This window comes from Chroicocephalus ridibundus, chromosome 3 (genome assembly GCF_963924245.1).
Source record: "Chroicocephalus ridibundus chromosome 3, bChrRid1.1, whole genome shotgun sequence".
Classification (NCBI taxonomy): domain Eukaryota; kingdom Metazoa; phylum Chordata; class Aves; order Charadriiformes; family Laridae; genus Chroicocephalus; species Chroicocephalus ridibundus.
The window spans coordinates 31565192-31583628 of NC_086286.1; the positions used below are offsets into that span (position 1 = coordinate 31565192).

General features: G+C 36.8%; 1 protein-coding gene across 5 annotated transcripts in view; it reads right to left on the bottom strand.

The window, feature by feature from the left end:
• Positions 1-3221: 3221 nt before the first annotated feature.
• The window catches only part of SRBD1 (S1 RNA binding domain 1), a 132741-nt gene continuing 117525 nt past the window's right edge, over positions 3222-18437 (bottom strand). For all 5 annotated transcript variants that reach the window (XM_063328628.1, XM_063328629.1, XM_063328630.1 and 2 more), the window contains 2 exons: positions 6651-6835; positions 3222-4224 (listed from right to left, as the gene is read on the bottom strand). In XM_063328628.1, the coding sequence (XP_063184698.1) occupies positions 3935-4224; positions 6651-6835 (475 nt within the window). In that variant the 3' untranslated portion in view covers positions 3222-3934. The remainder of the gene's footprint in view (positions 4225-6650; positions 6836-18437) is intronic.

Consider the following 18437-nt stretch of genomic DNA (forward strand, 5'->3'; position numbering starts at 1 on the left):
ATGGGGAGGAGTGGAATTACTGACTTGCCTAGATTTCACATACACCCAGAGACACCCCAACTCCCTCACAGCTCTTTAGGAAACCTTGAACAAAAGGGAGTGACAGGGACTGGCATTACCAACGGGTTCCCTCCACTTTCCTACAGGACTAACAATCTTAAAGTTGTATGTCCTTAAGCAAAGCCAAGTAGCTACATAAATTATCCTCAGCAAGCCTAGAAAAGCAAAGGTGCTATTCAGGCTGAAGCAAGAACTCAGCACTCACTTCAGAGAGGGTGAGGCTCCTTATAAAAAAAGCTCTGAAATTAGGCAAATATGATTCATGTTTGGCTTGTAGCTTCCAGGCATAGAGTTTCTAAGTGTATTTGTTGTTAAATAAATACAGACACCAAGTTCAAGACGCACTACCACAGAGCTGTTAGATTATTTGTTCTCTTGAATTATGCATTACCTTCGCTCGGTATGCAATTTTTCTAACGCAAGTACCCCACAAAGCCCCAAATTCCAGCATGTCAATATGCCATATGGACAAGCTTCTCCAACTGTCTGCTCCTCATGGAAATTCTATTTGTTTTCCTATTGATTTTATTATGTTTAACAGCGTACTAAATCATTCCCGAGGTTGACAAGTTTCTGGAAAATTGATATATGCTGTCTAAAACTGCCTGAGGCAGGAATAAAACCAAAACAAATGGCTTCTTTTAAACTCTTGATTTGCATTACTACAGCCAGGCATACAAGTGCCATCTTGTTTGGTAGAATTCTTCTCCTTTGTGTAACATCTAAAGCACAGGAAATCTTTAGAAGCTCTTCTTATGGGTCTGCATATTGGGGGAAGGCGATTGCAAAATACCAGACTATTTGAGAGAGCGTGGGACTATAAAAGCAGATTGTCAGCTAAAATCAATGGGCTGGATTCTCTTGTGGAGGGGTGGAACGTTGAGTAGATGCCTTGGAATCTACAGCTTAAGGCAAAAGTAAAATTTTTAGTGAGACTTTAAGACTCTTATTTAATTCTTCCCCTGAGAAACTGTACTTTGAAGCATTTTAGTAAGATCAGGATGAAGCAGGGTTAGTGGTTTTTTGTTTTGGGTTTGTTTTTCTTTTAAATTTTGGAGGCATCGCCATTAAGCACTACAGAATTTGTTCCAAAGATTGGACAGCATCGTGAAGAGCATGTCAAATGGGAAAAAGCACCCAGCCAGTAATTTTTTCTTGTTTCAGAAACTAAAAGGGGAGGTGAATTAGAGAAAATGGTCTTGATGCTTTGATGTCAAAAATCTAAAATTTCAAGAGGAAATCTGATTAAGACGAAAGAAGTTTAAAATGTCCAGACAAGGATGTGCAAAAACTCACATGAGCCATACGAACACCTATTCATCCTTGTTAGACTCTCATTAGGCTGTTACAAGATAAAAAAGAACTTGCAAAGAAAAAATATTTTTGTGGGAAGTAGTTAAAACACTGAATTAGCTGACAAATAATGGGATTATGTTTGCAGAGCTGCAGACACTTAAGACATTAGAAGTCGTAAAATTCCCATTTTGGTGTGAGTAAAAAAATCCAGAGATAGAGATGACATTTTCCAGTAGTCCCTGTGATACCATAGAATAAGCTTCTGAGTTCTGCTAAAAGGAGAAACCAAACTAGTTCATGAGTACATCAGCTGATTTGTAGGTCACTCCTCTTGAGTAAGCAAGAAGGCTCCTGTGAATTAACAGTGAGAAAAACAGTCTCAAGGAGATGTCTTTCGTTTAGAGAATTCTACGATCATCCAAGAGATACACACAAAAATGCAGAAGATGCTACAGTCCTCATGATATTAAAGATTAAAAAATGAATTTCAGTAACAAATTAAATAGTATAAGAAGAGAAAATACTCAGCCACTGAAATGAGCTTTAGGAGATCAAGTTTATCTCCTCCTTAGAGAAGGCCAAACAAACTCAGTTAATTTGCTAAGTGCGTAGATACTGTAGTAGCATATATAAAGCTCAGCAGAACTTAGGTAATTCTACTGATGGAGATAGCAGAAAATACTGCAGCATCATCAGTGAACGCATCGCTTTCAGAATAAAAAAAAATAATCTCAGCCTGTTTGCTTTGCATCTGTGTTTTCAAAGACATTAACATGGTATCACAGTTTCTAATTTCATACCAACAAAATCTACTTTGCAGAAGTATTACATGAAAATTTCAAAAGGCCCAAGAAACATGATTCTAAGCTGTGCTGACCTTCACGTCATAGCGAATGCTCTGTTTTTCTTTGGTAGATAAATGCAGTGAAACTATTAAGATCTGTCTCCCTTTTTCCATCTGCTAAATGAATCCATAATCTCCAAAATACACTGTCTACAGCTGGCTGTTAATTTTGAAAATTACAGCACAGAGTTGGGAGATAAAATGATACCAACCTTTTCCTAATTATAGTCTCTGTGCCAAGAGCTATTTGGACATTTGTAGTTACAAATCTTGTCATCAAAGATGTTTGACACTCACTACAGGTGTTGTCTGTGCTCATTGGTTAAAGACAGGAGTTTCTGCTGGTTAAAGACAGGAGTTTCTGCCAATTTACAGTCGAGTTTGATGACTTCAAAGGAATAAAATTCCAACAGACCAGAAATTCCCTGGAAAGGCCACGTACATCTGCTATTGCTGGAGGCTCTTCTGCCACTATACCATTACCTGCCCTTTGCAAACTTGGCCGAAATGGTAACCCCTTTGAAGCACCACTAAAATAAAAAGTCTCTAGGTGGAAGAAACAAATATCATGTGCTAGGCACTCCTAGGCAGGACACAATGAGCACTCTCATTAAAACGAAGTCTATCAAAGCTTTGCAAGCATCCAAAACAGCAAAAAGGTTGGTTTTTTTTTTAATGGAGAATCATGCCTTCGCGAGAATAGTGTGTGAAGACAAGTGTTTAAAAATTGTTTTCCACTCAAAACAGGCATAAAAAATACATTATATCAAAGATGGAAAAATATTAATGTCAAATTAAAGGAGTCCAAGACAGACTACAACTATTTTATTAAATCAGGAACATCAGGTCATGGGCTGTAGTCCGGTATTAAATAGCTGAGGAAAGTGCATACCGTTCAGAAGGTCAGACAAGCGCATCCTCACAAGCCGTATCCTTAAGTTGATGTGTTACTGATAGAGCACATGTTGGAAAGAAAGAGAACTAGGACTGTTAGATCACTTGTAGAAGCAGTACACTGAGAAAAGATGGCCAGAAATGTTTTTATTTTGCACAAGTATAGAACAACATAAATGTCTTTTGATACCTTTGAGCAAAGTTCCTTAAACCTCAAGGTACATCCTAGCGTGTTAATCAATGATAACTGAACAAGCAATAAGACAGGTAAACAGACCTCCTAATAATGTTGCTCAAATAAATTAAAGCCGAATATTTCTGAACCGTCAATATTATTAGCAGATGCTCTTTTTTCAGTCTACTTTTGAAGCAATGTCATCACCAACTAACTTAAAAAGATCACACTTTTCTACAACTAGGTACCCTCTTTCAGGCTCTCAACTGGAAATCAGGCAAACTGAATGGCTGTTTTTTGAAGGGGAGCAGATGATGTGTCTGCTCGTGCAGTACTGACTAAAGATTGAGACAGCAAATCTTGCACAGACAGAACAGATAAGAGATCTGTCTGACAGTTCACTGGAATTTCATTTGCTCTGCAGACAAAATAACAAGGTTGCTTGGAGGTAATCCAATAAACTGTTCCAACAATTATTAACAGAAAGGATTCAAGAAATGTGGAAAAATTGTTAGATTTTAAAAAAAAAAAAAAAAAAGAAAAAGAAGCAAGGTTGAAGGTTTCAAAATTCGTTCAGCACTCTCATTAAATGCCTGAATCTCCAGAACTTTGCTGACATTACTTAACCTTTAAAATGAAGGGTCAATCATTAAAAAAACCCACTCTCATAAAACACGAATAAGGTCCAACGTTATCCTCAATCGAGGAACGTCAACATTCAGCACTTTAACTTCCACTCTTTCTCCAGGACCTAACCCCAGGCTTCTTCTCTTCTTCACTTTAGAAAGTTTTGCTTCTGTTATGTTTCGCACTGGAATCAAACCTGCTTTTCCCACACCAATATCAACAAAAACTCCAAATGGCGTTGCATTTTCAACTTTTCCAGTCAGAACAGCACCAACACTTAAGTCTTCAAAGCAGACGATGCTTCTCTTGAAGTCAGGTTTATCAAAATCTATTATAAGAAACATGAAACAAAAATAAGACACTGGAGAAAATGCTTGCATTATTTTCTAAGGTGTTTTTCCAGATGATTGTTTCTAATTAAGAATTCATCCCAAGGTAGCTCTAAGGTCCCAAAACCAGCTTCATTACATTTTTTAGATAAAGACCTATCTATGATAAACAACTGATTTCTTGTATTTTATGAATCACTTTAAAAGACTATGATTAATGGAGTAACAAGCGTAGTGAAGTCTCTAGTATGAAACTATCACAAGGGGATCAGAAGTGTGCAGTATATTAGCCAGCAACTGAAAGACTCTAAATTCTCTTGGAGCTAGGGACAAAAGACTTGAGGTGACTCTTACTTGAGCTACAGAAATTATACATGGAATTCTATTCCTATACAAATTTGTATACAGGAAAGTGAATACTCAGTCTCACCACATACTAAAGAGGAAAGTCAACAATGCACTGTTCTTAGGATTGCAGGTCACCTGCACCATGACATCACACGACCAACTGTTTCCCATGACATCACATGATTATATATAAAGTTCGCATGCTGGACTTAAGGGCACAGACAGATCTTTTAAACTCTCTTGTTACTCGCTTACCACTTCCTGCTCCTGCAGTTGTCATCTCAACAACTTCCCTTTCAAGCTTTTCCTACTGCTGTTTTACCTTTCCCAAGATATAACAGAACTGAGATTTTCCACAGAAACCATCACCAAAACAGGATTGCAACCAGTTTCCTATACTTGCCTTTGAGAAATAAAATACAGCCTGAACAAGTTTATAGCTCAAATGCACTGGAAATCAATCACACTAACTTCACCAGGCTCTGGATCAAACCCAAATCGAGTACACAAGCTGGCAAATGCAGCAATAGGCTTTGAATGACATCAAATTTTCTACTGAAGGAATGTACCTAATTGCTCAAGTCCAAAATGGTTAATCTTTTTGTAATATTATACTATGCAGTATAATGAAAAAAGCAACTAAACAGCCATTCAGGGCAATGAGCATAAGAAAATTCAGAGGAATGATGGTAATCTTTTAACATGTTTGCAAACCTGTTTTTTTTTCTCCCCATCCTGGCAGATTCATTACAGTTACCTGATTACTTGTTCAACTTTAATGTTAAAAAGACCATTTCTTGCCTTGCAAGACCTTGGCTAGAAAAAGATCTTTAAAATCATACGGTTAAAATATTCTATTCTTTCCCTTTCCCCATATAATTCTTTCCATTTTCCTTTGTACTAAAATCATTCAGGAAAAATAAACACCGCAGAATTCCAATACAATTTTAGAGGATACATAGAAAGGCGACTCTTTGTCTGTAATTCCCTAATGCCACATCTCTACTGTTGGGAACAACGGAATTTAATCTTTTGGAATCAAGCTTGAGTAAAAGCCATTCAATCGTCCTGAGCTCTGTTAGATGTGGTACATTTCCTAGTGACTGAGAGTCACTAGCAGGGTTACAAACACAATGAATTACAGATATACAAGGCTACTAGACTGCCTACTCTGGTCACAGTCTGTGTACAGTAATACTGAATGTACTGGATCAGCAGAATATGAGTATTTCCACTGAAGATTCTCTTTTGCTTTTATGTCTTCATATGTTAATAGTCTATCCTACTGTAATTTAGATGCAAGACCACCAGAACAAACGGAGACACAGAAAATACACATTTTCAAGATCACCAGTGGGAAATATTTATAAATCTGCAAGGAAACTACTAATGAACACAAAAAATGGGAACAGAAATGTTTGGGTTTTTTTTTTTAAGTGTAAATTTATTATTTGTTATTACAAGCCTGCATCTTTGCTGCCTACCTTTATCTCTTGCTGTCATAAGAGAATCCAGCTGTAAGTTTCATTAAACAACAGCATCTCCAGATGTTTTACTTCATTGCTTACCACATCTTTCTTCCCCTCCACCTCAAACTCTTCAGCACTACTGCAAAGTTTTAGCCAAGGTAGGTCATGAGCCATGTGCTCCAATTACACTTGTCTCCAGGAACTAGTGCATTAAAGAGCAGAACTACACACTACTACACTACTGCTCCACAGACCTTTATTACTACTCTTTCAGCTTGGTCTCAGCATTTCCCTCCGCGATGGAGAGCCAACACAGATTTAATCAGTATAGAGTCAACATATTGAAACTATTTCATTTGTTAACAGCCATACAACTCCCCTTCCTACGGCTGAAAATGCCATGATTTAAGACAGGATTCACACTCCTTACCTACTGAGCTGGAAAGAAACATCTGACTATGATATAGCCTTTACCTTGCTTGAGAAAAGAAATAGAGTTACACGTCTATGAAAATCTACTACTGAGTTCAGAAGAAGAAAACATGCCGTTTTAAAACTGGTACGTACAACAATCAAACTGAGATTACAACCTTCAAACAAAGGTTTACCTGTTCGGATGTCAAAGCCTTCAGGCTGAGTCAGACCATCAATGATCAGCTGCAGTGTGTGCACCGTCGTATTTAGCCTCTTGGCTGTGCCTTCCAGTCCTTCCTTTTGAATTACGGCATTTACTTTTTGCTGCATATCTGATTTTCCTATGTCATTTGCGTTTCCTCCAATGAAAGATAAAAACCTGTGAAGTTCAAACAAAGATACAGAGAGAGATTTGTAACATCCTTTAGTGGGAGCTGGACCTTTGCTATATTTACGGGGTTAATTACTTTTGGATTGATGTGTGAACCAAATTTCTGATAAAAAATACGAACAGTAAACAGTTTCGCAAGTGCATAGCCTCTCAACTCATCACTGATCAGACACATATGTGGAAACTTAGAATCTATCTGTATACACGTATCTCCTGAAATAGACTACAAAACTAGAAGGAAGATTTAAAAGTGTAAATCACTTCTCAGACTGATAATTTCACCTCACGCTAAAACAGAATCTGAACTGAAAGATGACTTTTAGCATGAAACTTCCCTAGAAATAAGTGAGAGTTCTATAATACTGTCATTTTTATTGTCACTCTCATTCAAATTAAAAGGAATGGCAATTTAGTAAAACAACAATGAACATTTACAATATTAAATTAATATGAAGAATCTTTAGCCAAATTTAAGAAAAACTTCACATAAAATACTTCTTAATCATGAAGTTCATGGACAAGAGAACAATTAGTTTTTCAGAAATTAAGAAATTATCAAGTCAAAGTAGTTACACAACACAAACACCCTTTTGCAACACCAATTGCAGATTGAGGCAAATTTGGACTGGCATCTAAAAACGCTGCAAATAAATACTTTAAAATAAATGTGTCTTGATTTGTGATCTCTTTTTTTTTTAAATTAAAAAACCCCCACAAATCACACTTACTGAGGTTTTTAGTTCAGCAATGTCGGCACATATGCTGAGAATAGACAAGAAAAATTCACAGGCAAACCCTACTCCTTACTATCAGTAGTGATGCCTTAGACAATGTTTATTTATCACTGAATAAATGTCCTTATTTCACTGAAGGACTTAAAAATGCAAAACAAGTCTTTAATGGATATAAACCAATGAAAATGAAGATGCAGCTCATAAAAGCTGAGCCACATTGTACTAAAAGCAATTTGTCCTTTCCTCAGTAGACACTTGAGTTATCTGTCCTGCTGCTGTGCTCTGCATCTCACTATAAGTAAGCCTCTTCTACCCTGCTTTATCATGTTCCTTATTGCTGGAGTGAGGCACGTGGGGTTTTGCGCCTTCTCTACCACAGCAGACAGGCCCCTGTCCTCTAGCGTCCGACTAAACTTTCCTTCCAAATTCCTAAGAGAGATCCCTCCTTCCTCTCCTTATCCTACTTCACAACAGCTGTAAAGTACACGCCACAAAAGAAGTGCTGACCAGCAGGTTCATGCCCTGTGCCGCCGAGTGGTGGGAGACATTCCAGCTCCGTAAGAAAGAAAAAGCCCCCAGTACTCAACCTTGCTTCTCCCCTCAAAAATACATGCTGTGCTTTTATCAAAACCTGGGGCTAGTATGTCTTTTGGCAGGAGACACAGTGTTTTGTTTGGTTTGGTTTGGAGTTTTTTTGGGGTTTTTTTTGTTTGTTTTTTTGTTATTTTCCTTTTTATTTTTTAACCTGAGGAACCCAACTGACATTATTTCAGGTGGTGAGTGATAAAAAGTTATACACGCTGAAATACAAAATTGAATTTCTTTTTGAAAAAATATAAATTGAAGGAACATAATTAAAGTAATACCTAACTTTCAGTAAAGCACAAAATTAATCCTTGAGCACAAAGGCAAATCTTCACTCTAAAATTTCCATGAATTTCACCAAAAGAGGGCATCCATTAAAACTGGCTGTCAGGACTTCTACTTTTTTACTGAATTCAAATGCAAGCGTGACAATTTAAGAGTACTGTTAGCTCAAGCACATATATTTGCACTTAACAGTGACAGATATAATTTTCACGTTAATTTTCTTAACGCATACAGATCTTTCATGTGGTAATGTATGAAAAAATTAATAAAGATTGAGCGGATGATACTGTTCTCGGGATTTACTGAATTCTGTTTTGATTGACTGCATTTCAATTTTGACATTACTTTTTAAAGTAGTTTGAGGTGGTTTGGAAACAAAATAAATATCAAAACAGATGTACATTTTTTTATATTGAATACAAAGTTGTTTTTTTTCCATAAACTAACAACGAAACACTACTACAAGTATTTTGTCTAATAAGAACCTATATACGGAAAATATAAAACCTTCTATGAAACCATCTTCTGTTGGTCTCAAAAGAGCGCTAAAAGTGGTTGCAATGATAATACGGAAAATGCGCGCGGGTCCAGGCGAAGTGTTCTTCACAAAACTGCTGGGGGCTGCTGGCTGCTAGCGCTGATGGATGGACAATGCCCCACCACAGCACTAGTGACAGGCAGCAGCTGCCCTGGCTTTGACTGACGTGCCAGATGTAACACGACAAACCCGACCAGCCTCATGACTCAACCTTCTAAATAATGTATGCTTTACCGCCCGCCCCTATAAACAAGTTTGCTGACATTAATGTGCTTGGCTTTATTTCACTCCAAATGGAAATTCAGCTCGAGCACCTCTCCAAGTAACATTTTTTCACCATTAGGATTTCGCAGAAGCCTATTCACTTTGTAAATAGATAACGGGGCAGGTTTCGCTGCTAATAAGTGCAACCACATGGAACAGCCACCCATGTATTTAAAAAAAAAAAAAAAAAAAGCCCGTTACACACAAAACTGCCGACCGTGTGGATAATGCAATCAGAATGCCCGGTGCTACGTGCAGGCTGCTGGAAAGAAAACCAGCCCGAAACAGGACACAACCCAGGTGCCTGAGCCCTCACTTACTACTTATGAAAGTTATTTCGCCCCCTTTCCTCTGCCTCCCCCACCCTCCGGAAATACCAGCGAAAGTATTTATCTGATATTAAAAAGGATTCCTCATCTAGACAACGGTGGTAGGCTTGGGCCCTACCTTATCAATTACAGTAATTTAAATAACTTATTAACATGGTTATTGCTTAGAATAAAATTTTGGCTCCACCTGAAGATGATGCTTAAACACGTGCCCAAGTCTAAGTACATGAGAAGTCCCACCAACCTCAGCAGAATTACTGATGTTCCAAAAATCAGGCATTTGGCTAAGAATATTTCAGAATGACAACATATATTAGAGGCAGAAGAGAGCGCTGTAACAAGGCCCAGCATGCACATACACACAAAAGAAGTAATCTTGAACAGAAACAATGTGTTTCTATTTTGGAAATTCTCACCTTTTAAGTTAGATTTTGGTAAAAACTTCTGCATTAACATATTTCCAAATAAAAGCAATTTCTTAGTGGTTACAGATGTAGTTATAGTCTAGTTACAGATCTAGTTATATATTTAATGTATCTTTTTCACTCAAATGAACACAGCCTGAGGGCACTGAGAATAAAAAAAAAAATCAATATAAAGCACAAATCTCTGACTGAACAGTGGCACATTTTATTGATCATTTCTATTTTTAAATGTCATTGCTAAGAACAAAGATGCATGTTTCCTTATTAAAAAAGCAACCCAACAACTTCCTTCAAGAGTTATTTCAAGGTCAGAAAAAAGGGATATAGTCGGTAAGAAGACTGGGATATGGCTACGGGGCGGGGGGGGGGGGGGAAGGTTTCCCTTAATTTACATATTTTGATCTTCGTAATGGTAAACTACCTCACTACAATCTCTAAAATACATCACCCAATTTGTAAATGACAGTTCCAGCTGCACAACGCAGGAACATGAATGATCCGTGCAAAAATGAAAGCCCTTCAAGTATTTTCCTGGCTACATAAGTGAACTAAATAACACGTCACAGTACTTCAAGTGCTATGTTTATCTATTAGAAAGATAAAACCTAAAAGAAAAGTTAACAGAAATGGAAATGGGAAAGGCGAGATGTTTTTTTGTGAAGTGAGGTCATTCTTCTAAGATACACTATCCTTATTTCCTCAAATGTCGAGTGCCTGAGTGAATGGCGAACTTTCTGTTCAAGGCACATCAACTGAGATAAAAGCTGCCAGAGTCTTAGGAGAGTCTTTCAGCCCGGAGTGAGATTTAGCTGGTTTAGAGACTTTGAATTTTATGATTTTCAGATTTAGAGGATACACAGAAACCTCTGCGACCACCTTAGTTTTAAAAGCAATCTTTACAGTCTTACAGGACCTGTAGAGAATGGTCATGGCTAAATCACTGATGTTTTTATTTAATACATAATTTCATCCATCTTACCCAGATAAAGAAAGAAAAGTAGCATAAATGTAACAAATAAGCACATCATGTTCACTTAACATACACATCTGCACAAAATTATAGCACAGCCCTTGCAATGCTTAAAAGATAATGCAAATTTCAGTGGAATGCAAAAAACAGTCAGAGAAGAATAAAAATATTACCAAGGGAAGCCTTCCGTAAATTTTACGAAGTTACTTTAAACCCCCCAAAATGCTTCTTATAACGTGCAGGAGTTCTAAAGCTTTGCAAGGGTTTTAGTCACAGTCATTTCTGTTTTATGTAATCATTTCCAGCAACACGACTTAAGAGCTGGGAGTACTGGATTCATTACATTAAAGCAACATGATACGCCATTACATCTTGTCACAGTGCACACATCAATTAATGGTAATGCAACATAATCACTCTGAAAACAAAACAACTTCGCATTAGCATGTGCTTTGTTAGGTAAAATGTACATTCATGACAGTAGCAAACTTCAATTATGCAGACATTTATTTATGTTTTAGTAACGTATTTGAAATGCAAAAGCATTACTTGTATGCGTATGTATAATGCAGATGTTGACTGTTCCTGTTCTCACTAGTGATACGGATCCTCAATTTTCAACTACTGATGCAGATTACATATCAAACAATATTTGTACATCACTCTCTGTAATTAGTTGCTGGACACAGAAAGTTAACGTTTCAAATATATTTCAAGCTACTTAAGTGGTTTAGCCAGATAAGGATATTTAACCAATAAGTTTTTCCTCAAATGCATAAATTATTAACATCACAGATTATCTGACTGCATGCAGAAGGCCAGAAAGCACTCAGATAGTTTATGACATTTTGAACGCATACATCTAAGAAACAATGAGGTTTTTTTCTAAGAGAGACAAGCAATTCAGATACGGTTACGCTGCAGCACAGCCCCTTCGCTACCATACCGCTAGGCACGCTGTTGTTAGCTGTTTTCATGACTACCGATATATCACACAGCTGAAGCGTAACCCGAGATACAAAATAGTGAAACATGATTAGTTATCCACAAAGAATTAGTACTACGGTTAAAGGAGATCATCACATCAAAAAGTTCATATTTTTTTCCTTCAGATATTTTTTTTTTAAATGCAACCAGTAGGAAGTTATTTAAGTTTCAAAATTTTCAACAAATGAAAAGAAATACTACTTGATTTATGGGTCTAGTATTTATAACTTAACTAGAGGATAATTCTTTGCTATTTCCAAGTTCTTCTAATCATTGTTGCTAACTGCATATTTTACATCACATAAAAGTTTTTAAACGTCTTTACTGGATGGCAATTAGCAGTGAAAGCCTTTTCTGCTCTTCTATTTATTGCCAAGATAACTTTCAAAAATATGTCCTCTAAAAATCCAGCTAATAGTCAGACCTGTGAATGAACTGGCCTTCTAAAGTGATGAATATGAACTATTATTTACTTGGCTTAATGGTGCTAATTCTGCAAGTGTTCTCCGTAATTAGGGTTAGACATTTCCTATTAGAAATAGTCATAAGGATTCACTAATTTACCAAGCTTAACTTTTTTTTTTTAGGCTTTCAAAAAAGAAACTAAAGACTTTACTAAAAAGCATTATTTTGCACATTAAACAGCTTGAACACACACACACACATATGCATGTACACACAAGTACAATCTCACTGAAGTGGACAAAAGACGTTTCTGATCGACTTTGTAGTGAATTTAAGGAAAGGCATCCTACCACAGTAAAAACCCTAATCCTCTGTAAAATATTCTCATGTAAAGTGCATTATTAAATAGAATACACCCTTTTGTTTTCATTGCTCAAACACCATACCAAGTAACTGGTCTATTCCCTCCCTGATTTCTATTCCCCTTAAGCATTGCCTCAGTTGCTCAGTGACGAGGGGACCAGGACAGATCTAAGCCGGCCCCGCAGAGAACTGGAAATGTGGTCAAAGGACAAGTGGGCAGTTGCATAAAGGGCAGGAGAGGAAGAACCTCTTGCTTTTGGTGGTGTCTCCCTAACCAACAGTTTTCCTTCTCCATTTTCTTACGTGTCAGTACTTGCCTTTAAAGCTGGCAAGCGCAGCTACTTGTTGCAGCTTTTCGGCAAAGCAACTGAGATACTACTGGTCAGCGGCTACCTCCATCCACCCGTGTAAGAGAGTGGCAGAAACACCAGAAATATTTGAGTGATCAATCCATCCACAATGAAATATAAAGTGTTATCAACATGAAGCTCATTACAGGTAAAGATTTAACTCCAAATGTTTTACTTTGGTGAAGAATAGGCCCATAAACGAGTGCTTTGCTGAATCTTCTGGGGATATCAAGCAGCAGCATCAATACACAGTGAAGAGCAAGACATGAATCTTCACTGCAAGTCACTGCTCACTAGGTCAAAAACTTCTCTTATGGCATCACCAGCCACAATGAGCAGTCCTGTCCTCTACCAGGCAAGGTCCCAAACCCAGGGAACATCCCCACCTGCGTTACACTAAATCATGACTTTATGTCTTTTACAAATATTGGTAAAATATTCCTAAGTCAGACTGAAATACAGCCTGTCTGCCAGATGCTGCAATTTGTGAGCAGCAAATACACATTCTGAGTGCCGACCTTTAGCAAAGAGCATTTTTATGAGATTTAAATAAAAATCACTAAATGTTAAGATTCAGTCATACGAAACCAACTGCACCCAACAGACTGATACAACAAAGAAAAAACATTGCGTTTTCTTTCCAGCATTTTGGTTTATAAGCATAACCTGGTTGTAACTTCTTGGGACTTCCTAAACGTTTCCTCGGTTTTCCTAGCAGTTCTTTTACAATATGTACCAAGAAATTGGATATGCTCTACATGTTGTATTAATTGTATGTAGAAGATTCTGCCACTATAAACTGGTTTTCACATATAGGCTCTTCAGAAACTTAAAACATAGCTCTGCTTTGCAGGAAAATACGCTGCCTACAAAGGTTTTTGGGGTTTTTTAACTTTTAGGAAATTCTGATTCATGATACTTAGAGGTGTTCATAAGCTCGATGGCTGCACATGACAAAGCTAAGCTTTGACAGTGTGGAAACCATGAACAGAAATGTTTTGGTTATCTGCAGAGCGTGTTAAATCACCAGTAGGATGTTTTCCAATTATTTTACAGAAATTGTACAGATTTTCAGTTAAGATGTTTAAATGCCATAAATCAATCATACCAGCACCATTTGTGCCACTGTAGTAAAGATTACATCAGTGTTTCCATTATAAAAAACCCTGTTTTTCAGGGGTTTCTAATTCAGCCATAAAAAATGGCTCCAGCCTAAAGCTTGGCAACCAAAGTTACCACTTGGGAGCAATTCTTTTAACCATTTTTTTTTTTTAAATGGATTGGCCTTTCAAGCTACAAAATAGTTCAGAAAAAGAAAATTAGTGGTTTCAAATTTTGGTGAACTTCTATCCCTCAAAAACATTGTTTTAAAAACTGATAATTTTGTATGTCATAAATCTATAATGTGGACTGCTGCTTTGGGGTAATTTGGATGGAAGCAGTGGATAAAAATCACCGGCTTATTTTGTTTAAAAATAAATGTAACTTCCCATAAAAACTTTTAATCTAATGAAATTTTCACAAACTATTTTCTCATGGCAATATGTGGTAGACATTGCATGAGGAAGCTTTACGACTCATTTATGCAGCATCTATTCCATTCATTTTAATTTCTGTGGTAAGAGGTATGTAATACTGTATTTTATGATGTATTTTATGATTATGTATTTTATGCCTTGAATCAAATCTGCCCATCTTCAAGACAACAACTCCTCTTTGTTAGCACAGATCCACCTGTGAGCTTGACACAGTCCCTGACAAAGTTCTGTGCCAGCACAGAAAAAGAAGAAAGAAATCCTTTGAAAGCAGCAAAGAAAGAGGACTCCTTTAAAATGTAAATTGTTTAAAAATATATATGTATTAAATAATGATTCTAATCCACTTCTAACAGTCTCACTTTTTCTCATGCGCATTAACTTAAATTATAAGAATTACCAATTAGGCTTGAAAACTTGTTTAGTTCTAACGTATTAAAGAGTCCTTAGGATGTTGGTTGGTTTCAGTAGACACCTCAAATCCACAACATGAACGTGACTTGATCTTCAGGCTCTCAGAAGCTTTCTCATGAACATAGGCTCAGCAAAAAGGAATTAGAAGCCTAGTCCCATCCACTACCTATCAAAGTTCGCAAAACTCATCAACAGCCCCGATAAGCTTTGGACTGAATCCCCCATGCAGTATGAATTCCTAGCTGGATTTTTTCTTAATTCACATTTAGGCAGCAAATTGGTTTGGAAAGCCATTTCCATAAGTTCTGAGAAGCTTAACAGCTCACACGCTTTTTTTGAAAAGTCATTTTAAGTATATAATCATTGCTAAATTATAGCATTAGTTCCCTGAGGGGAGGACGTCTGGTCTATATTTAGCCCTTATGTCATCTGTGTCAATTTTTAATACTACACTTCTTGGCTTTTGTCAATTTGCTGCAAAGCTGTATTTTTTTTTTTTTTTCAAACAGCTATTTGCAATGAAAAAGCATTAGAGATATTTGTCTCCTTCCCCATCCCATTATGTGATATCAAGTGACTATGTCTTAATACAATATATACCATAAAAGTTCCCACCTTCATATTTAACAAGCTTTCAAAGAAACTATCTTCTGATTGCAAGAAAAATACTGTCGAACAAAGTAGATTCATAGAAAGCACTTTGAGACTTCTTTTTCCCCCCATATCAAACTATGTGTACAGATACTCATAAATGTCAGAAGTAAGGCAATCAAGAAAACGCCCAAAGAAAATAGAAAAGACAGATTTGGTTAGTTACAGAGACAGATGTTATGCTTAGTAGTTTTGCTGTTCCATTAGCAAATATTGTGATTATGTTTTTATACTTGTTTTGATATAAACTGATATTCTTTTGCATAAAAAACCTGTATGGTACAATACCTCGGATCTAGGTACTTCACATGAAAATTCAATCTGAGAAGGCAAAGTGCTTGGCGAGAAACAAAGAACAGACAATAGCACAGCTGGAAACTTACTTTGAAGTAATTACATCAGCCAAAGAGAAATGACATGACAGGTAGCACTGGTCTGTAGCCACATCATACTTCTGCTATGACTTTGCAGCTTTCGGAGACCAATGAGTTTGCCCCAAAGCACATTTTAAGAATCTCCAAGGTATATTCTAAATGGTGTTGGCTATGCAATAGGTGGTAGCCTACTCTAGGAATCATGCATAAGCCTGTGACCCAAACTACTATCTTTTGGTTGAGATGTAAAACTTGTGCTCATTAATTTATTTTTTTTTTATTTTTTAAATAGCAATAATCCTGGGTTCCCAGCCAAACTGCAGATCACAATTATACAATTTGTGATACCTGGTAAAATTGTCTCCAAAATTTCAACTGTATGTGAATATCTGAGCTATTATATCTGAGTAATAATCACACTCACCACTTCAGATATAGAAGTAGCCTCTGCTGCTCTGGAAACTAAGTCACAATTCTTTATTTTCTGACCAATCTTTGTAATAGTATTGTAATAGTAGATAAGATAATAGATAGATAATAGATAAGATAATAGAATAGATAGATAAGATAAGATAAAATAAGATAATAGTAATGTAATAGTAGATAAGTTCCTGTAGTATTCCATCATTAATCGGCCATATTTCTTTGCTCCCTGAAGCTATCTTTCTACATTAGTCTTTAAGTCAAGCTGGTAACACTGTGAACACTTTTACTGCTTATTTTATTAGTGTACTAGGGCTGGAAAGCTAAACAGACTATTAACCGAATCCTGACTATTTGATATTTAAATGGAATGAAATAATTTATTGAAAGCCAACATTAATTTTGAATAACCAATTTATTTTATTTTTTTTATATATTAACTCATCCTGAACAATGTCCAGTAGAGGTGACCAACCTTCATCCCCCTATCCACCACCTACCAAATGTCAAAAACCAGTAAGATCAGGACCTTGCCTAATTTTTTTCTACAGCTACACACAGGGCAGAGAACTAGTAACAAATGCTGATGCATAAGAAAAAAGGGAAATGGTTGTGGAAAAGGAGAAACCAAGGTTACCTACACACTGCACAAAGAGCGTGGACTCTAGGAGGCAACTGCATGGTGGTCCTAGAATCAGGCAGAAAGAAGAACGAACTGTGGCAGGGAGAGGATGGGAACACGGAGCGCACTGCATGCCTCGCAGAAGGAAAGCATGCAGACCTATGCATAGGAATTTGTATATGCAATTATCTCCACCACAGAGAAAACAGAGCACGCACTGTAAGGAAGGTGTCCTAAAAATGCAAGGTCCTGTAAGACTTTTTTTTAGATAAGAAACACAAGCTTCATAAATTCAGAAATTCAGCATACCTCTCTGAAGCTTAAAGAGGGTTTTGTTTATAAAACAGGAAGCACAACTGTTTCTCCAGGAGTAATATTCTCAATAGAGATGACAAGAATCCTAACGCGTGTAGCTACTGCTGAAATTAGCTCCAGCACATTTTAAGAAAAGAACCTGTTCACCACAAAGCACTTAAAAAATAAATACATGCTGGCTTCTCAAGAGGACAAGCAGAGTCCAGTTTCAACCAGGGCTGATGATAGAAAAGATCACATCTTATACCTACCATTTACCAGCGGCAGTATCCCCTAACCAGATGCACACATGGATTCCTAATTACTTTTTTCTGACCTACACAAAAAACCATTATCTTCTTTTAGCCAAAGGTCACTTAGTACAACCACCATGTGTTTGTGAACTTTATACATACACATCTTAATTAGAACTCGTAGTGTCAGAATTTAATTTTAAAGGCTCATAATAATGACACATACTCATATAAGTCTGTGTACACTCAAACACACAAATAAACAAATTCTGGTGGTCAAAATTCACTAAGCAGACAGCTTTTTTGGAACACACCGAACATAAGCAACAAGCAACAACGTAAAAGCAGTTCTTAATGATGCCGAGGTATTAAACTACCACTGACTGAGAATTTGCACGGTATTTCGACTAGATTATTTTTAAGACAAATAAAATTATGTTTTAGTTATAGCCTTTTACATGATACATGGAGTCAAGGCAGAAGGAAAAAAAATAATCGGCTTTCAGACATGTCTAGAACAAAGGATTTGTCTTCACACTTTGTGAACTGAAAGTCCAAACTGAAAGTGATGTGCAGCATAAAGAGTTAGCAAAGAGACGGAAATTGAGAAAAGTGGCCTCGATGAGGGGCAAAGTGATGAGATGAAGAAGACAGGGTCATGGGAGGAAAGTCTGGCAAATTTTTGAAAATTCACCGATTTCCTCACTGAAAAACAATGTGAAAACTATAAAAACTAAAGAATTAAACTGAAAACTTGCGTGCATATAAGAGGCAAACCACACCAATCG